Source organism: Dryas octopetala, chromosome 2 (assembly GCF_963921425.1).
Source record: "Dryas octopetala chromosome 2, drDryOcto1.1, whole genome shotgun sequence".
NCBI classification, from domain to species: domain Eukaryota; kingdom Viridiplantae; phylum Streptophyta; class Magnoliopsida; order Rosales; family Rosaceae; genus Dryas; species Dryas octopetala.
In genome coordinates, this window is record NC_141367.1 from 23869952 (window position 1) to 23891291 (window position 21340).

At 36.8% G+C, this 21340-nt stretch overlaps 2 protein-coding genes across 3 annotated transcripts; one reads left to right on the forward strand and one right to left on the reverse strand.

Moving 5' to 3' along the window:
- Positions 1 to 269: 269 nt before the first annotated feature.
- On the reverse strand, positions 270 to 5217 carry LOC147294413 (dihydrolipoyl dehydrogenase 2, chloroplastic-like). 2 transcript variants are annotated; one of them, XM_086230863.1, is made up of 15 exons: positions 4626 to 5217; positions 3848 to 3994; positions 3605 to 3739; positions 3292 to 3400; positions 3020 to 3144; positions 2563 to 2688; positions 2395 to 2475; positions 1975 to 2037; positions 1808 to 1882; positions 1649 to 1727; positions 1417 to 1517; positions 1196 to 1309; positions 941 to 1054; positions 708 to 779; positions 270 to 504 (listed from the first exon to the last, which is right to left on the reverse strand). In XM_086230863.1, exons 1-15 carry the CDS (start codon positions 4944 to 4946, stop codon positions 343 to 345), a joined length of 1824 nt encoding a protein of 607 aa, XP_086086989.1. In that variant the 5' UTR covers positions 4947 to 5217; the 3' UTR covers positions 270 to 342. The 2 variants fall into 2 exon arrangements, with proteins under 2 accessions (XP_086086989.1, XP_086086988.1); XM_086230862.1 differs by having other exon boundaries at positions 270 to 607; positions 4626 to 5216.
- A 3211-nt stretch (positions 5218 to 8428) lies between these two features.
- LOC147294414 (binding protein) lies at positions 8429 to 20781 on the forward strand. The gene is made up of 24 exons (XM_086231602.1): positions 8429 to 8740; positions 11702 to 11782; positions 11930 to 12029; positions 12143 to 12227; positions 12321 to 12370; positions 12874 to 12953; positions 13158 to 13217; positions 13445 to 13544; positions 13642 to 13719; positions 13865 to 13932; positions 14085 to 14153; positions 14239 to 14316; positions 14394 to 14489; positions 16362 to 16432; positions 16601 to 16678; positions 16788 to 16881; positions 17549 to 17647; positions 18154 to 18371; positions 18463 to 18577; positions 19089 to 19220; positions 19305 to 19412; positions 19484 to 19593; positions 19682 to 19783; positions 19875 to 20781. The coding sequence occupies exons 1-24, from the start codon at positions 8696 to 8698 to the stop codon at positions 20404 to 20406; spliced, it is 2649 nt and encodes an 882-aa protein (XP_086087728.1). The 5' UTR covers positions 8429 to 8695; the 3' UTR covers positions 20407 to 20781.
- Positions 20782 to 21340: the final 559 nt, after the last annotated feature.

Sequence of the window (21340 nt, forward strand, 5' to 3'; positions counted from 1 at the left end):
CTTAAGTAAATTTCTATATTATTAAGTTGTTAACAGCACAGAGCAGTATATATAATTATGATTATGTTTATGGGGCTGGCTTTATGTTCATTTCTGGCTGAAGCTTCACTAAAGAAAACATTGTGGTGAAGTGCATCCTTGAGCATGCAAGTGAGTCATTTTGGTGTGGCATAATTTCATAGCTCCTTTTAGCTAGGTCCAGCTTTCTACAAGTAAACAATAAATTTGAAGTGCCAAAAAAGGTTTCAGAACCAGTCAAAACAGTCAACTATTATAAGGCCTCTTCTCTTATGCATAAATGTTGTCTAAAACTACAGAAAACATGTTTCCATATGAAAACAATTATGAATACAAGTGTTTCTTCAAGGCATTAACATAACTAAGAATCCAAGATACAAAGGTGAGAAATATTTTGGGCCATGTCGTCCTTGATTCCCTGAAGTTCCTTCTTTTCTCAGGGTGTCGATCTCTTGTGTCTTGTGATGCAAAACTTCCTGAAACTCCCTATTACAAGCAAATATCTTCAAAATTTATACTCGAGTATTGTGTATTGAGAAGCTTAGACTGCAACTGGTTGACTTAGTGGGCTAGAAACATGAGCTTTAACCTGCCCCAAGAATTAAAAAGATATGTGGGTAAACACATATCGGGAAAAGAACTAGTGCAGCGATGCAGCATGATGTAAGAACTGAATGTCAGCAGCTCACCTTAGCTGACTTGAAAAGTTCATCTAGCACTTCAGACAAAGTAGGATGTGCGTGGACTGCCAATTTGATATCCTGCAAAATTACAAATGTAAGTAAATTCAACAGACATTATTAGTTGGAGAAACATGTGGCCAAAGAATAATCAACAAAGTTGGGAGTGGTAGATTATAAAGGCCACGTTATAAGTTGCAGTTTACGGGCATTAACACAGTAACTTTAGCACAGTTAATTACTTGAATACGCGTCCCCAATGCTATAGCATTTGATGCCTCATGAATGAGATCGGCAGCATGCAACCCAAAGATATGAACTCCAAGTATCTCTCCGTTATCTGGTCTGTATATCAACTGCATGAAAACAAAGCAGGACCAGGATTGTCAATATCCCCAGTAGATAACAACCAAAAAGGAAAATTATTGACCAACCATAACTCAGTACGTAATTTCTGCATAGCAATAAGATAAAAGAAAAAATGGTGGGAAGAATACCTTAGCAAGTCCCTCTCCTTCATTTTCTGCTAGGGCCTTTGTGTTGGCCTTGAAACTTGTCTTGGCAATACTTACTTCAAATCCCTCCTTTTCAGCTTTCTCCCTTGCTTGAGGCTGCAAATTGAAAATGGTTTAGTTAAAACGTTCAATATTTATAAAGAAAAAGCATAATTTTGTGATAGATGTTGCATATTGCATAATGACAATTAACAAATTATCACCTCTGTCAATCCAACCATACTGATTTCAGGATGAGTGAAACACGCTGCGGGGATGCTCAAATGATTGAGCACATGGTCTCTTCCTGAGACTTGTTCAACCACTAAAGAGAGATGTATGAAGATAATCAATTTTCAGGCACACAGAGAGAGATAGAGATAGAGAGAGAGAGAGAGAGAGAGAGAGAGAGAGAGATTCATATGTGAAGCAAACAAATAAGTTAAATACACTAACCCGAAATTCCTTGTGCACTTGCTGCATGAGCAAGCATCATCTTGCCATTAGCATCACCAATGCAAAACAGGTGAGGAACCTGATTTTCAGAATTCACATCAGAAACAATTGATGATGTTCATGCCAGGATTTTTGCTCGTAAGAAAATTCACAACGTACCAAGTTTCCATTTGCATCTATCACTCTCATGCGCTCATCAACAGGAATAAAACCACGTTGTGTTGCTACATCGACCTGCAGAAAAGCAATGTCAAAAAGTATTGCTGCTTATTTTCTGAATAATTCTATACTCTGAAACCATATAAGTAGTAATCGAGATGCCATACATTCTCCAATCCAAGACCTTTTGTGAACGGGGCCCTTCCGGTTGCAATTAATGCTGCATCTACCTGTGAGAAGAATAAAGTCAAAGGTGCATAACAAATGCCTTGAAAGCCTATTATTCATATGAATTTGAATAGCTACGCAGACAGAAATTAAAAGGCAAGCACTCCAGCTCTTGGGCATAATTTGGAAGTCTTTAAGACTCTAAACATATGTCTGACTTCAAAAATAGATATACAGAAGGTTATCTTAATTAGCCAATTAAGGCTCTAACAGAAGGAGATAAGTCCTTTGACAAGGTATCATTCAACTAGCACAGAATGTAGTTGTGTCTAACAGATTCATACTACCAAATTCATTAATGGCAGCATAATAAGTCCTTTACAAACATTAAATCAATTTAAACATATTCACTTAATTACCTCCAGAGTATCTTTTGGTTCCTTGGTCTTTGCATCAATTAGTTCAATGATGACTGGTTTCCCATCCTTTGCTGGGGTGATCTATAGAAGACCAAACAAGATGAAAAACTGAAGCAGCAAACCCAAAAACACTTAATAGAAACTATTCACAGAATAAACACAGGTTACCTTGGATGCAAATACTCCAGTTTGATAATCAATCTTCCGTGGATTTATTAGAACCCTCTGGGCTAACTTCCCAATCTCAGGATCAAAACCAGGCATAAGCTGATCTAAAGCTTCAATGAAAGTAACCTACAAAATACCTAAATATTAAACTAGACTGCCTTGTGACATAAGAACTCCTAGACACAAAAGCATAACTAAAATAATTAGAATAAATAAAAAGGTAACTTGATCATACAAAAGCATAATTTAGAAAATTAAATATATAAAAAGGTAACTTAATGGGCTGGTAGACACAAAGAGAAGTAACTGATGGGCCAGACAAGGTCTCCATCTTTTAATGCTATAAGACCTTAAGGCACAATTAAAGGTAGCTTATCCGCCTCAAATGGAAGACTTGGCTCATTTTTGAACTGTAAAATTTCATAAGATGAAAAGGAAAGCGAAAGAAAAGAACTACCTCACTTCCTAGTGCAGTATATACATCACTGAACTCAAGACCTATGTAACCACTTCCAACAATAGCAATCCACTCTGGAACATGCTCCAATTTGAGTGCATGGTCACTAGTAATTACAGTCTTCCCTGCAGGTCAATTATATAGTCACTAGGTATTCCTTAATCATAGTAACAGAGGGTCTGAAATCAATCAATTTGCATGCCTTGTAAAAATTAAAAACGCTTTGATCAACCATTAGATAACAGGGAAGAGGAAAAATATATAATTTTTACCATCGACTTCAACACCCTTAGGAACAAAAGGAACGGAACCAGTGGCAATGATTATGTTTTTTGCTGTTACTACTTTGTCAGATGATCCAATTTTCACCTTTTGAGGGCCCTGAATTGTTCCATAAACAAAAGAACAAATGTTAGGATAACTATCAGGATGCCAGCACTTACAATATATCAGATATGTCAAACTTAATCATAACCATGTTCTAACAATATCATCATTGTATCAAAACTAGCTTTATTTTTAACTGAGCATGAGAACTTCTGTTTGTGTCGTCACCAAATCAATTTGAAAGCATGTATGACTTACCAGAATTGTACCAACACCTGTCAATATGTCCACTCCAAGTAACTTCATTGAATTGGTTAAATTATTACGAATTTTCGTTGCAAGGTTATTTGCATGATCAGCTACTCCCTGTCGATCATACGCAGCTGCTGAAACCTATCATAAGTCACAAGAAAGCAGCAGTGTAAGATACATAAGTTTTCACGACTAACCAATAAATTTTTGCATATATACATACAATTGATAGATAACATTATGTTTTACCTGCAAACCCAAAGCCTTAAGGTGATGCTCATTCTGAAGCTCACGCATCCGACCACTCACTGCCAGAAGAGCTTTAGATGGAACACATCCTCTGTTAACACATGTTCCACCCACCACATCTCCCTCTACGATGGCAGTTTTCAGACCCTGCAATTGTTGGGTGTTGAGAATTACTTCACCTCTTGCATAACCCGGTTGGCAAATAAACGACAGTAACATACTAAATGTCACTAACCGACATAAGAGCATGCAGATTCTAGATCAATTATTGCCAGAAAAGAAAAAAATCAACAACTTCCAAATTAGGGGCTATGTGTTGGAAAGTAGTTAATTCGAATATTTTATATTTTATGTTACCACAAATATGATGTCATTTCTTATTGTGTGCAGTCATCCATGATAGTGGTTAAGTCTGATATATACATATACATGCATACATACACACATAAATATGATAGCTGTATATATTATTTTGAAGCATTCAACTAAAATGTGTTTTAGTTCATGCATTTCTTGCAATAATATCGAATTTACGCCAATACACGGCATGTATATTGTCAGTGCCTTTGATTGAATGTAAACAACTTGCCGTAGAAGGAAGAAATCAACCATTTCTAGCTAGTACAGTCGTTTTAAGCAAAAAAGCAAACAGATTCTAAGCTAGTAGAATTGGATTTAAGCTGAAAAGGCAAGCAATGAGTGACAGTTGAGCTAAATCCAAAGCTCAGAGCCACAATTTCTGAGCAAATTATAAAGGAGTGTCCACATAGTCACATACCTTCTCGACGGCGTGGAGAGCAGCACCGTGGCCACCGACGCCGGCACCGATGATGAGCAAGTCGTAGTCGAACGACTTGGGAGGACTTCCGTTCTGGGACAAGGAGGCCGAGACGAGCTTGGCGGAGCGCGAGTGAACCGAGAGGCGGACTCGGAGCGAGTCGGACTGGGCGAGCGACGAGAAGCCCAAGGCCTCTCTGCGGAGGCCGCAGAATCGGAGATTGATCGGCTTGGAGGGCGCGAGAGGGAGGGTCGATTGAACGACGTAGTTTGATCTGGGAATGGTGGAAGAGAAGGAAGGGAGAGAGAGCGAAGACTGCATTTTCGATCGATCGATCTGAGGGAAATGAGAGTGGTGAGGTGAGACTTTGGGTGTTGAGTTGTGTTGTTATTATGGGAATGAGAGAGACTTGAAGCGAGGCCTCGAGGAGTCCGTTGAGGACTTAAGAGCAATTTGGAGGGGCGGAGATAACAAAGTGCGGCGGATAAACCACTCCTTTCTTTCTATTACTATTTCTTCCTTTGTTAGTTGTCCAGTTGTCCTCTCTTGCTAAAATGCGCGTGCCGCCCATTGTTTGATTGTTTCGGCTCGGAGGAGTGAGGATCCGAGTGAACGACCAAAAGAGTGGGGTAAACTTTTACAGAATTGAATGTGCCCACGTTATATGGTAAAAAAGTAAGTGCCACACTGCCACGTGATTAATCTAGGTCAAATTTCTAAAATACCCTCGATATCTTTGATATGACACGTGGCATGTTATGATAACCCCTCCGGGTCAACATAGGCCCAAATGCCCAATGGTCAGGAACTTAGGATTAAAGGCACAACTACCCTTTGAACTAACAACCATATAGCGGGCGTCAATCCTTTGGAGCAAGTCGGGTCTCTAAAAACTTTTTAGATAACTCTAGAGGCTGATTCTGCGGATCTTTCATATATTGTTTGTATGAAACTCTATATGACAATTTTATGTGTATTTCTACATAGAAGACTAACAACACGTCATTCTAAATGATTAAGTGAAAACGACACTGATTGTGGACCTTGTTGCCGTGTCGAATGACACATTTATATATAAAAGTGCATAAAACTAGGCCTGAGCATCAACCCGTCCGAACGTGGCCCGCCCGCCTCCACCGACCTGCCAAGCTGCAAGCTGACTCGTCCGATCACTAACGGGCTAGTGTCAGCCCGCCCCTTTCCACCGACCGTCAAAGCCGGCCCGCCTGCCAAGCTTCTAGCCACCATCTTCTCAGGCAAGCCAGTAGTAGCCACCATCTTCTCTGGCACTGCAAGTCTGCAACCACCTCCATTTCTGTCATCGTCCACCTCCATTCCGCCACCAACCTCCTCCTTTTCTGCCACCAACCACCTCCATTTCCGTCACCGTCCACCATCGTCCACCATTGCAGTACAAGAACCACCTCCACCAGCCACCATTTCTCAGGCAAGCCACTTTCTCCTTTTGGGCATCTTCTCTCTTCTGCTTCCCCTTTCCAGCCAACCCATTTTCTGACCATCTCTGACCCGTCCCCGATTGACATCCGAGCCATTTATTCGGAGATGGTTTGGGCTCCCACCCGAACCACCCGCCCGACGCCCACCCTGATAAAACATTATTGTATAAGATTTTATGCTGACCTATATGAATGCGAAAATATGTATATGTATAGAAAGTTGAAGTTAGTGATAAATGAGCAACTTCACCTTTAATCCTTTTTTGTGTGTCATATATGTCCAATGGCTCATCCATATTATTCACGTAGCTACATAGGTACTAACTAGCTATTAATTTAGTAGTCATTGTTTCTCACCATAAAAAAACCCCACTATTGTTTTAGTAGTATTTTTTATTTATTTTATTGAAAGAGGTTTGAGAATCTTCAATATTCATATAGAAAAATGAATTTATAAGCTTTGTCATTTGGCACTAGAATAGATACCAAACTAAAAATTTCGTAGTGTCTACACGATTTGGATTATCGTAAAGGTTTCTAATAATAAAAACAGTAATAACTCTACCTCCCATCTTGATTCAAGCATTAATTACAATTTTAAAATATAATATTTGTTCAATGAATAGTGTTACACTTGCCAAATGTACGTTGATACTGTCTTGTTTATTTAAATATTAGTTTTTAGAGTTCATTTAGTGTGTGCTTGGATCAATTAATTTGAAATACCAAATAATTTTTAAGTAATGAGACAGTACAATTATGAAAATTAAAGTGATGGGATTTCTAACATAATTTGTTTAGTTAATCCGTCCTCAACTCAGATTTTAATGGATTTTTAAATTTATATAATCCATCAAAATTTAAGAGAATTGGTTGAAATTTTTATGAAATTTGTTATGTGTAAAAAATTTATTCAAATCCATTAAAATTCATCATCCAAATCAATTAAAATCCATCACTTAATCAAATCCGTGATTTTTTTAGTACACTTGAATTTTATTGGAATCCATTAAAATATAAGTTGGAGATACCTTAATTTATTTGGAATCCATTAAAATCCTAATTGAGGACACATAAATTTCATTAGACTTGTAAAATCTAAGTTGAGACACCTCCTTAGTTGGTGAGAAATGACTCTGCGAATTCTAATATCTTAAATTTTTTGGATAATTAGGGGGTGTTTTCAACTTAGATTTTAATTAATTTTTAAAAATCATATAATCAATCAAAATCTAAGAGAATTGGCTGGAATTCTCATGAAATTTGTTATGTGTAAAAAATTTATTCAAATCCATTAAAATCATTCACTTAATAGAATTTATAACTTTTTTAAGGCACTTGAATTTTATTGGAATCCATTAAAATATGAGTTGAAGACACTTAAATTTATTAAAATATAAGTTAAGAACACCTAAATTTCATTAGACTTTTAAAACTCAATAAAATCCAAGTTTGAATACCCCCTTAGATTACTTGGGTTTTGAGTTGGGGTATTGGGTCTAGATTTCAAGTCAAGGTCTAGAGTCATATTTCGTAGTCCTGGGTTAAGTGTCTGAGGTCATGACTCATGAGTATAAGGTTTTGAGTCCAGGTTCTTGGTTTGAAGTCACGAGTTTAGGTCGTAATTTATATCTTAAATCCTCTTGTTTGAAATATTGAGTAAAAGAACTTTAGTATGAATTCCACGATTACGGGATTGAGTTTCAGGTCTAAATTAAGTCCCTAGTGCTAGCTTGTTATGAGTATGGGATTCGGGGTATCGGGTTTGATCCCAAGTCCAGGTTTGTTCCCTCCAAACATACTTTTATAAACTACTGCTTACTAGTATAATAATCTTTCTCTTTCATTTACTAATATTCTCATTGCAACAGTCGAATCAATCATCCAATCATGACAAGCCACGTTGCATCTCAACTAGATTTTATTGATCCAAGTCCTCACCGGGGCCGGAGCCGGGCACTAGAGTTTCTCATGTAACATCATCGGTGGCACCCCGTTTGCTACAAACTGACGCCTGTCGCCTGTCCTTTGGCGACTGGATGGCATTACGAGGTCGTGTCATTAGCTAGTTAATAGAAACTACACGTGTTCTATTCTTTGATGAACCAATCAGAAGCAAACGTGTGGGTCTTTCAGCTACAGCCAGGTAAGGGACCCACGGCACGCACACTCACCAAACTCTCTCGCGGTTTCATCGCGAAAAGAAAGCGCGTGGAAATGCGTGGACACTATGGTCAATGGCTTCCCCGTAATTGCACACCAAAACAGGGGTATAACGGGGATACATCAATTTCCAACATGCGTAATAGTTTTCCACTTTTCTTCTCTTATCGAACAAGTCGGGGCTTAGACACTTGCACATAAAAGAATAAAAAGCGGAGAGAGAGTGTGCGAGAGAGAGAAAGTGAGAGAAAATTCGGAGGTTTACACTGCTACGTTAATGGCGGTTAGGGTTTTCTACTGATCCCCGGGAACCCTAATCACCTTCCTTTATCCCCCTCTCCTCTTACCTCCCCTCAAAACCCTAATTTAACGTTTTTCGAATCCTCAGCTTCGATTCAGTCTGATACCCAATTTTGGCTCCGAATTCGAATCGCATACATAGGAGCTACGATGGGCGCTCCGGATAAATCACAGGCCAACTCCAATTCGATGCAGGTGAGTTTGCTTTTTCTGCAAATTAGGAAGCTTAACACTTTGACCTAGAATCGCAGTGAATACAGATTCTTTGTTATAAGCGACTTTTGAAGATTGAGGTTGGTTTTCTTCACTTTCAATTGTATATCTTGTTTTGCTTTCTGCATAATTATGTGCACTGGTTTATTTCAATTCGGGGCTGAGCTGGTGATATTTATTGGTAGAGGGAGAGTGTTAACATTTCAAATTCGATTGCATTAGGTTTCTGTGTGGAAAGTTGTTTTAATTGTACAGTACCATTCTATCTTGCTTGTGTTCTCCAGGGTGTCTAAATTTTTGAAGTGTTATATGAATCATATTAGTGGATTGGAGCTATAAGAGATGTTGCAGTGAAGTGTATGGCACCTTCTAACTGCAGAGTTAATATCAGTGCTACTTTCTTCACCTTACTTTGATTTTTATTCTATATATAGTAAGGACACTGTTTTTCACTGAGAAGGTACTATGACTACCATTTCGGTGGTGTGGGTAAGGAAGTTCCTAAATAGTTGTTCTTTTGATTTTTCAAGGGAGGTTGAAGTTTAAGTGTTAATAAAGGTAGGTACTGGTTTGGGTTGAAGGATGTGGTAGAATTTACTTTTGTAATTTAAAATTGTGAAAGCTCCAGGTGTCCATGGATGATATTTCTTTATAGGTTGAAAGAGGATGATTTGGTGCAGTTGTCATGGGAAAGAGTTTAATAGTAGTGTGGAGGCTTGTATCTCTAGTGGTTGAGAGCATTTACACTACACTTGACGTCATGAGTTCAAATCCCCCTCTTCCAATAACGTTAGACAAAAAAAAAAAAAGACTTTAGTGGTAGTCCTTTGTGGGATTGTCTGAGTTCTATATATGAAACCTTTCGTTATGCACAGCTTATTTGTGTTCCATCCAAATATTTTACTGATCCTTATGCTTAATTTAGTTAGGTTACTGGACCTTGAGAGGTGGGCCCTCGATTTAATTTGGTCGTATCTTTTTTGATATTGGTGTCTCTGTCTTGGAAACCACAAATTTTGTAAGATTGCTGTCGTTGTTGTCGCATTGTTTGTCCTGAGTTATTGGTCTCCTTTAGCAAATCTCCACACGACGAATTGCTGACGTTGAGTGATTTTACAAGCTTTCTGTCATCTATTATTTTATTTTTATTTGTGATCTCCTGTACCTATTTCTTTGTGCTAGATTACCGGCTTTTGGGCCGTTAGCTTCTCCTGTAATGGCAACTTGGTTTCAAAGTTGAATGATATAAAATGACGTGATTAATGTTCTTACACAACTGCATTGGACAAGTGACTCATTTTGTGACATTACTGAAATCAATGCATTAACCCTATCTATCATGTTAAGAACATGGATAGTAATACGATTAATTAAATGCTGGCTTATGGTAACTTTTCCATAATGTTCTATCCACACTTCTTATATTGTTGCATGGATTTGCAAGTTTTTAGAATTATGCATATGCATATGGTAATTGTCTTTTTATGGTATTGTAGTGTTTTCTCTGATTATGAAATTAATACATTTGCTTGTTTATGTGCTTAGAGCACTGGCACGATATGGACAAGTCAACATGACATATCGCAAACAACTATTACAGATACGAGGCAAACAACTATAAATAAATATAATTTTATAATCATATATATAGTTCTTTCTATTATGCATGAATAATTAGTTTGCAAATAATTTTTCTAAAATGACGCAGAAAATAATTTCATTAAAACATGCAAAACATAAACTATAACTTCATACAGAACATCACATCTAATTAAATTCAAATGTAATGGTCAAAATACGAAAAGATCCTTCCAAAACAAAAGAAAACTTCACTTGGATAATACTCCTAAAGTCTCATCATCATCATCATCATCATCATCATCATCATCATCATCATCATCATCGTCATCATCATTATTTTGTTTTATTTTTGGAAAAGATCACAACCTCCATTTCAGATTCAGTATTGTCAGTAGTTTCAGGTGGAGAAAAAATGTTGACATGTCACGTGATGTGTCAAGTGCCAGTGTCATGTCGGTGTCCAACTTGTATCTGACAGGCGACATGGACATGACAGTCGGTGCTTCATAGTTCATGTGCATGATTGATGATATTGGCACAGCAGTTTATTCTACGTTTTCTACCCATTATATACCCTCCCACATTGTAGTATATCTGTTAATCCTTATCATAAGGTCTATTGGATAATAGATTGGGTTTCAGGGGAGTTTTATTTTTCCCATTTACTTCATATGTAGAAGTTCATACTGCTTGCACTACATACTACATAAACATGTTAACTCGAAGAGATAACTAGGATGTGCTGGATTTAGTATTGAAATTTGAGTGTTGATGTGGATGGCCTCTTTTTGGACTTGATGGAGGCATATTTAAATAAATTTCTTTTAATGAAGTATGTAAAATGTGAGCAGATAAATCACATTGTGGTCAATTCAGTGTTATTTAAACTTATGGTATTGCTTATGTAGATTATTTGCATGTTTTGCTGGTATAATGCTTTTGTGTGATGTTATTCGTCACATGAGGTGGCTGTTAAAATGCAGTTTACATGTTTAAACTTTCGATAATGACAACAATTTTTATGTGTTAATGAGCATGTTCACTTGTCTTAACTGTAATGCTATTATGAGTGCATCTTGTGTTTAACGTGCATTTGCATTGTATAACATGGTACTTAATGCACCTCTTCCTTTGGTATAACAATTCACTACCTCTGTTGTTGCTTTTTGTCCTCTTCAGTTGTATTTAAGATTATGAAACCATGCTGCTTCCTTTATAAAATTAGTAACAAAGAAAGATAATGTCCATCACTTTTAAAATATGTATTTTCTCTGTGATCATCTTTTAGATTTACAATAGTATATTGGTATATTGCATATGGTCAAAGTTTTTGGTCTAATATTTCTCTTATATAATTCTCAGCGCGTTAAGGTCTACCGTCTGAATGAAGATGGAAAATGGGATGATCAGGGAACTGGTCATGTCACTGTTGACTATTTGGAGGTTTGTTAATCCCATCGATTTGAATCTATGTTAATATGATAGAGACGAGTAAATTTGTGAAAATGAATTGTTTGGTGTCGAATTTTTTAAGAAATGATCGCCTGAAATTGCTTTGCATTTTGATTGAATGAAAATGTTGTAACACAGCGATCAGAAGACCTGGGTTTGTTTGTTATTGACGAAGAAGACAATGAGACATTACTTCTGCATCGGATCAGCTCGGATGATATTTACAGAAAGCAAGAAGGTATTTTATGTATTAGCTGATAAATTATGTACATATTAGTTTGCTATTATTTGATGTCCTCAAATGGTCAGGATTGATACTGAATTGTTCGGTTTGGATGATTTCTTTTTAAGATACAATTATCTCATGGAGAGATCCCGAATACTCTACCGAATTAGCACTCAGCTTTCAGGAGAGTACAGGCTGCTCTTACATATGGTAACCTCTGAATTTTTATTCCTGGTTCTTCTTTATAACCTAGTTGGTTCGTCATCTTCTGATTCCACTAATTATTTTGCTTGCTTTATTCAGGGACCACATATGCAGTGTGCAGAGAAATCTGCATTTTAATTCTCTTAACAGTAAGTTTTGGCAATATCATCTAAAAAATACATTAATTTCTCTCATTGTTCTTTTCATTTTAATATCTGACCTATGTGGGTGTTGGAGCTGGTTCTTGCCTCAGAATGACATTGGGGGTATCTTGGGCAACATTGGCCATTGGCTATGTCTATTTGATGACTTCTCTATGCAATCAAAATCCTCTTATTCTGCTTCCCAGCTGTCTACCCAGCCCCCTTTCGCACTTGAACCTTGTATTTATAATGATAACTCAGATTTGAAGTATGAGGATGTCTGTTTATACGACTGTGTGTCACCAGTGGTGTATAGATATAAGCCACTGAACATTTGTGTCTTTTGGAAGTGAACGATGTAAAGCACTGATTTTAAGTTATTTTAAAAAGGCTTTTACTTGAGTTGTACATTGTGAGTGTGTGTATGTGTATGTCTGTGTTATTTTATTTTTTTTTCTCTTTCTAAATAGGAGGCATGAATTGTTCATCCTCGTTTGTGATATCTGTAGATGAGACATTTCACAGTGCAAACAGTGAGTTGAGGGAGCTGCCTGCGGTTGAGCTATCCACACTTACTTTAATTCTCAAGGTTCTATCAGTTGTATCTCATATTTTACTTTTATCTTTCTTTTTTGTCACATTTTTCACTCAATGTTTATGGCCATGAATACGATGTTTTACCCCTGGAGCTTTTCTTATCTTCCATTTTTTCCTTGATGGACTGCTGTCTTGTATTTATGTAAGATACATCATACACGCAAAGTGATGACAAGGCATGTGGATTTTCTTGCAGACTGTGGCTGAGAGTGGCATTGCTGATCAGATGCGACTGACGGAACTGATATTGACTGATGTAAGCTTTGTATATCTTTGTGAGTCTGGAGAAATGGATAATTCTGCCATGTTGATGTAGTTAGTGGGGTTCTGTCATGTCAATAAAAAAGCAATTGTTGAAGTAGGTCTAATTTAGTTATCCTAAATCTGAAAATTTGTCTTAGTGTAACTTCATCTACAGCTTGTCATTTCGTTTATACTTCATGCTGTTGCATTTTTCTAATGAACTTCTTGTTCCCAATGCAGCAAGATTTTTTCCGAAAGCTTATGGGCCTATTTAGAATCTGTGAAGACTTGGAAAATGTTGATGGTCTTCACATGATATACAAAATAGTAAGGGGGATCAGTAAGTATTCCTTTACTATTTCATCCTCAAAATAGATACTACCTAATTGCATGTCTCTCCTTTTATTATTTAGTGATATATGTTTTTCTACCTGCAGTTCTACTGAATAGTCCTCAGATCTTTGAGAAAATTTTTGGTGATGACTTAATCATGGATATCATTGGTTCCCTCGAATGTGAGTTTTGTTGGTTTCTATTTTCATAATAACCTTCCATTATTGAATTTTGTGGCGGCCTGGTTTGTAGTTTGGTTCTTGGATTGTTATGGTTCGCTATTGTTTTGATGATGATGTTGCAATTACTTGAACTTTTGGTTTGCAGATGACCCTGAAGTACCTCATGTCCAACATCATCGTAACTTTCTAAAAGAGCATGTTGTTTTTAAGGAGGTAATCATTTTCTTTACTTTGTGTGGTTGGGATTTGGAGTAAGGACTAAAGGGAGGTTGGAGGGTATCTTAATACACATATATATATATATGTATATGAGAGTTGTTTGTTTCTTGCCTATGTATCTTGATGTATAAATTCACTTTGCGTAGGCCATACCGATTAAAGATGCTATGGTTTTGTCAAAGATACATCAGACGTATAAAGTTGGCTATTTAAAGGTTTGGACCATTTGGTTGGTTTTATATTTTATATTTTTGTTTTTCTCATTTATTTGGTAGTAATTCTCACTCTGTATTATTTCAGGATGTTGTTTTGGCTAGAGTATTGGATGAGGCCACAGTTGCAAATCTCAATTCCATTATTCATGCAAACAATGCTATTGTAAGAATTTACAGCTCAATCTTTAGACATATTGGGCTCTATGTTATGTTATGTCTAATTTTCCTATTCTGTTGTAGGTTGTTTCTTTGCTAAAGGACGACAGTACCTTCATTCAGGAATTGTTTGCTAGGTTAAGGTCACCATCCACCTCTGCAGAATCTAAAAAGAATTTGGTAATTGTTGATTTCCATAATTGCTCTTTATTTTTCTTTCTGAGACATGGTATTGGTGCAATGGAGAGTACATGAATATGTAATTGATCTTTTAGATTGTGTAACCCCTCTTCTGTTTCTCTTGCTTTTTTTTTCCCTCCCACAAATCAATCAGAAATGAAATAAAAGGATTAATATATGTTAATTTTTTTTTAGACGACACGAGAACTTTTATTAAAAATACAAAGTAAAATAAAAAACACAGAGTGGATCAGGAATCCACAAACTTATAAAGAAAAAAATAAAAGTAAAAAACAAAACTGATCTCAGATAAGAAAAAACCCAAGACATCGCCCCAGAACTAGTGTCACTGCACAACAGCTAACACGTTCAGCATAATAGAGGATATAGAGTGTGCCCAAAAATCAGTCGTAATTAATGCCCATAAAGCAGCCCAAAATTTCGCTTGCTCCCAAAGAACTTCCACTTCAATCCCCTTATAATCATCAAAAATTCTTCTATTGCGCTCCATCCATAAAACCCAAAAAACAGCCAGCACCACGCATCTCCATAGGGTTTTTGCTTTTTTCCCCTTCCCTAAGGCCTGAAAGCAGGTAGTCAAAAGCTCAGAACAATTTTGTGGTATTACCCATGAAGCGCCAACCTCCTAAACAACTTCCACCACAATTGTAAAGAGTAAGAGCAATGAAGGAAAACATGGTCCACACTCTCCTCCCCCGCTTTACATAGAATGCACCATTGAGGTGAAAAACAGCTAAAAGGCCTCCTCCTTTGAACAAGATCACAAGTGTTTACCCTCCCAAGAGCCACTGACCAAACAAAAACTCGAACTTTAGGAGGGACTTTTGCTGCCCATATTTGGGGATAAGGAGAAAAATAAGGGTCACTTCTTTTGTTGCATAAAAAAGTACTATAGGATTTGGAAGAAAAACACCCTGACCCTTCTAACTTCCATCTTTTGGAGTCCACCCTTAACGGAAACAGACGAGCTTCTTCTAGCTTCTCTAGCAAAACCACAAGCTCAGCTAACTCCAAATCATTTGGGTTTCTCCTAAATCCAAAATTCCAACTATAAGGATATGCATAAGCGTCCACAAAACTTGAGATAGAATCATGATGCTTTGTGGACAATAAAAAACAACGGGCGCTCCTCCAACCAACAGTCCTCCCAAAACCTGACCCTAACCCCATTTCCCACTACAAATTTGCAGCAATGTAAAAAGGACGGATAGCCAAGAGAAATGTCTCTCCACGGACTACGGCTTGAAACCCTCACCAAAGGCTTTGTGTCCCAACCATTAACAAGCCTCCCCATATTTGCTTCTTATCACATAATGCCACAAGGAGACTGGTTCCTTAGAATACCTCCACAACCATTTACCAAGTAAAGCTTTATTCCTCTCAATCAGATTTCCCACCCCTAAACCTCCTTTTACCTTGCTTTTAGCCACCACCTCCCATCTCACTAAGTGGTCTTTCTTTCCCTCCTCCATGCCTTCCCACAAAAAATTTCTCAATAACCGTTCTAGCTTTAAGGCCACTCCGCAAGGAATTTTGAATAATGACATATAATAAATTGGGATGCTACTCAAAACAGCTTGAATCAAAGTGAGCCTTCCTCCTCTCGATAAAATAACAATTGATAAAAGAACTGTCTTGTTATACTGTTTACATGGTTACTTTTTTAATGCCATCTCCTGTACTTTTTACCGAATAAAAGTAGTCATAAGGATTTTGACGTCTGATAGACAATATGATAGTTATCTTGGTAGTGTTAGTAGCATTACAATTTTTGGTTGCAGTTCTTTGATTAATTTCCTTTATCTACCTTAACATTGGTCATGCTTATCCTTCTGTCCCTCTACAATGTAGGTGTATTTCTTGCATGAGTTTTGTAGTTTAAGCAAGAGCCTGCAGATGGTTCAGCAGCTCCGGCTATTTAGGTATGCAATTCTTGAAGTTATATTTCTTGATGTACCACTATGTTTTGTAGCTCTCTGTTGTTTTTTTTTCTAGAACTTTTAGCTGCTTATTTTTATGATGGGTAGTTCTAGTTTTTTTGTCTTATATAATGTCTTTGTTCTAAGAGAGATCACAATAAATTTCTGTAGGGATCTCATGAATGAAGGAATCTTTGACATTGTAACTGATGCTTTGCAGAGTCAGGACAAAAAACTTGTATTAACTGGGTAATCAAGACCTTTTAGTATCTGTCTTCTGTATTGAGTCTCTTCTTGCTTTTTGTTTTTTTTTTTCTTGTGTCAGTGTCCTAACAGTAAGTGATTATAATGGATGCAGGACAGATATCCTCAATCTTTTTATGAATCAGGATCCAAACCTTCTGCGTTCATATGTTGTTCGTCAGGAAGGAAGTCCACTTTTAGGACTATTGGTATGCACTTTCCAATTTTGATTATGTGTTATGCATTTGAAATGACACGTGCATCTAGACAATTATCTGTGTTGGTTGATCCCCAAAGATATCTTATAGTTCCTCACCTCACCTTGCCAATTCATCAATTTTTGTTGTCGAATGGATGGGATACTTTGTCTTGTGAAGCAAAAATAATGATTGACTATAAAATGTGTGCGCATATGTATATATATATTGACAACAGAAGGAGAAAAGGACCTAATTAGGCAAGAAACAGGTTATACTGGTGAAGCATTGTTTTAGAGATTGCATTAAATGCACTATAAATTTAAAACTGATGGTAGTTGAAAGATTAGCTTGTGATGGAAAGTTTGCCTTTCCAGATTTTGAATGATCTGAGCAAATGTGTCTAAGAGGAGTCTAGTTTTCTATTCCATAATATGTGTAATTTGGGATGTACTTTTTAGTATATTACATCCAGACGATGACCAACTGCTTGGGAACAGGCATAGACTCTTCTTGAGAACTCTTTGGGCTCTTCTTATAACAAGTGAACCACACTAGTTTAGCTATTTTAATTTTTAAATGCCCATGTATAGGAAGTACACATGTTAGCTCTATCAATATTAATGTTTAATTGCCCTCTTCAAAAAAAAAAAGTTCATATGTAATTGTCTACTTACAGGTTAAAGGCATGATTACAGATTTTGGAGAGGACATGCACTGCCAGTTTCTTGAAATTCTTCGTAGTCTACTAGATTCGTACACATTGTCAGGAGCACAGGTAGCCGATTTAGTCATTTTTGTTCAATAAATGTTTTTTGAGCATTTAATTTATACACGTGTATGTCACTGTTTTTCTTAAATTATTTTGTGTCCATTTTAATTTAAGGGGAAGTTTTAGCTGTGCATCAATCATTTACACTATATTCAAATCTATATTGGTTGTTACTTTTTATGATCCAGTTTATTCTAGTATAGCTCATAAATCTTTGGTAATTTCTCTTTTTATATGTGAGTATCATGAATTACTAGATGTTGCTAATTATTAAGTGCTTCATGTATATCGGTAACTTTGCATTTGGAGTCTGCAATACGTTTGAGTTTATTTATGCAGGTGTAACATTTTGAATGTTGATTTGTAGTTTATTATATTTCTGCTGAATTGTTGGAAAATCTTGTCAGTAAAACTTGCATGTAAGGAAGAATTTCTTTTTTATGCTCTGTTTTTGTACTTATATCTGGATCAACTGGTTATTGAGTATTATTATCTTGTTTTCTTTATTACAGAGAGATGCAATTATTGAGATTTTCTATGAGAAGCATCTGGGTCAGTTAATTGATGTTATAACCTCATCATGTCCTTTGGAAGGCAATGCTCAATCAGTTGGTAATTCTTCCTGCTCTGGTGTAAGAGTTGAAAATCAGAATGTCGCGAAGCCTGAAATACTGTCAAACATATGCGAATTGCTTTGCTTTTGTGTTCTTCACCATCCATACAGAATAAAGTAATATTTTGAATTCTTGTACAATTGTCAGAAATTGATTTCTGCCGCTAACATATAACATTGAAATGTTTGGGTTCTTTGTCATTTGCAGGTGTAACTTTCTTCTAAATAATGTGATAGATAAAGTTTTGTTGGTTACACAAAGACGGGAAAAATATCTAGTTGTTGCTGCAGTTCGATTTGTTCGCACTATTCTTTCCCGTCATGTGAGTAAAAAAAGAGTTCTTGTGCTAACATGAATGGAAGTTTATTATCATTTAATTCAGTTGGGATTTGGAATACACTGAAATCAACAAGATTTGTCAGTCTGGATTAATTATCCATAGCAGAAACCGAGGAGAATTTTGCCCATAAAATTAGAGTACATTGTGTCTTCTGTGGTTAAACAGAAATGAAGTTAAGATGAATGAATTGCCATACACGACTAGAAGTGATTCCGTCATGTAGGTATAGATTGTTCTGATTTGACCAGTTTAGTTGTTTTGAGAGGATCTTATGCAATTGAAAATGCTGTGTGTATAAATTGTCAACTAAGTATACCGTTTAAAAATGTTAATCGTGTGCTGTTGTACATATAACCTCTCTCTCTCTGACACACACACCCACACACTCCGTCTTTCCCTCTCTCTCTCTCTCTCTCTCTCTCTCTCTCTCATATTTCAGTGTTTTTTTTGGGGCCTAAAAAGCTATTCATTGAAATAACATATAAATCTGCAGGATGAGCATCTGATAAATCATATCGTTAGGAACAACCTTCTCAAGCCAATTGTAGATGCATTTGTTGGTAATGGCAATCGATATAATTTGCTCAACTCTGCTGTTTTAGAACTTTTTGAGTTCATCCGGAAGGTGCCACTCTCTTTTAGACCTTAGTATTTTGGAGCTAAACTATGTCTTGGAGTTTTTGTCTTATCTACGTTTTTGTCTTTGCAGGAAAATCTGAAATCTTTGGTTAAGTACTTGGTTGATTCATTCTGGAACCAGTTGGTCAAATTTGAGTATTTGGCATCCATTCAGTCTCTAAAAGTAAAATATGAGCAGGTATTATGCTCCTTCTAGATTTTCTCCCCCTATAAATTTAGAGCTTTTGTTTTTGACAAGTGTGTTTGCAGTGCCTAGAAAATTTTGGAACGAAAGGCACTGTTAATGTGTCAGACCCTAGAAAACGAACTGATGAGCGTGCTTTGGAGAAAGAAGAAGAAGACTATTTTAATGAGGACAGGTATGATTTTTTGTTGAATGTCTTTTGACTGGGTCTTTGCTGCTAAAATTTGCTATCCATAACCACTGAATATGAAACTTGTAATCAGTGATGAAGAAGATACAGCATCGGCATCCATGTCAACTACCCAGAAAGTACAACCTCAACCTGTTTCATCCAATGGAGTTGCTGCAGGTCACCCACCATCCAGGTATTGTACTGTTGTAATGTTGATTATCACAGAAGTGCATTTTCAAAGTATTTTTGCTATATCGCCCATATGTTCATCTTGATTCTTGTAGTCCAAGGTCTGTCGGGCTGGTAGATTATGATGATGACGAGGATGATGAAGACTACAAACCACCACCCCGGAAACATCCTGAAGCTTCTGATGAAGATGAAGGGACAATGGAGTCCCTTAGGTTGAAGCGGAAATTGGCTGCTAAGGATAGGGAGCCTGAGCTAGCAAAGAGGCAACGGTTGGGTAAAAACTCCAAGCCAAAAGAAAGTGTATTTGCTGCTTTATGCACGACACTAAGCCAGGCAGTGCTACCGAATAAGAAAACTGCAAGCCCCATGCTCACTACTCGCACAGCTGATGCGGTCAAGAACTCAGGTGAAGGGAAGAATCAAGAGAATGAACATGTTGTTTCTAGGAGCTGTTCTGATACCAACAGTTCGGATGATGAGGATCTCAGAGAGAATCAGCCTGATACTTCTAGAGGCTGCTCTGATTGCTTGCATGGCACTTCAGAGAATAGACAGTTGGGTGGAGAGGACTGCCCATTGATACCACCAAAATCCTCACCGGAAATGGCTGTAAATGGGTCGTAAGTTAATTTTTCAGAACCATTTCCAGTGGGGTTAGAAATTCGTGTTCTCGATTTTACTTGTGAATGTGCTTGGTGCCAGAAGGTGGTCCCAGGCCACAGATGAACAACATACTTTGGAAGAGAAGTGAACTAAGAGGGGCGGAACATAGGACCAAGAGGGCCATGGCCCCTGCAAACTTTTGAAAAAGAAAAAAAGTTCAATATAAGTTGTAGAATGTCAATGTGTTGAGCATGTGTGTCACTTGTAAATCCATTTTTTTCTCTTCTATTTTATTCCTCTCATGAACATTACAGCTAAATCCAATGTCACTTAACTCGAGCCTTACAACATCATTTGATATTTGATCGTTATGGGTAATACGAGTATTTTTTTTTTTTTTGTATTTAATAAATTATTATTGTTTTTGGTTTTTTTTTTTTTTTTTTTTTTTTTTTTTTTGTCAAGAGTGGGTTTATTTGAACCCAGTTAGTTTGTATCCTATTTTTAATCTAACATCTTTTATGTAATTTCTATTGTTTCATATACCAGACCTCTGCAAAGCCTAATTTCTCAGTTAACTCTTAACTTGAAACATTACTGTCATACAATCAACTCATGTCTGACTCTGTGTAATACCAGTTCTTAAATATTGATTCTATTGTTATTTTTTAAAACATTATGAGGATACAAGCCAAGAACAGCGCAGTAATTGTAATTTGTAGGCAGCCGCATGTTTATTCTTCGGAATTTTGCGTCATGGACCTCATGGTGCATGTGTCAATGACTATGTTGAATTGTGCGTTGGTTTTCAATTTCAGACTGTTTTTGCCATATTTTGTTTTATTGGAATGAATATTAGAGTGGAATAGAATTAGGATGGGAAGAATTGAAATTGATGTCATTAACATCGGCCGTTGTCTATTCTTTTACTCATTTTCCTTTTTTAGTGAACCAA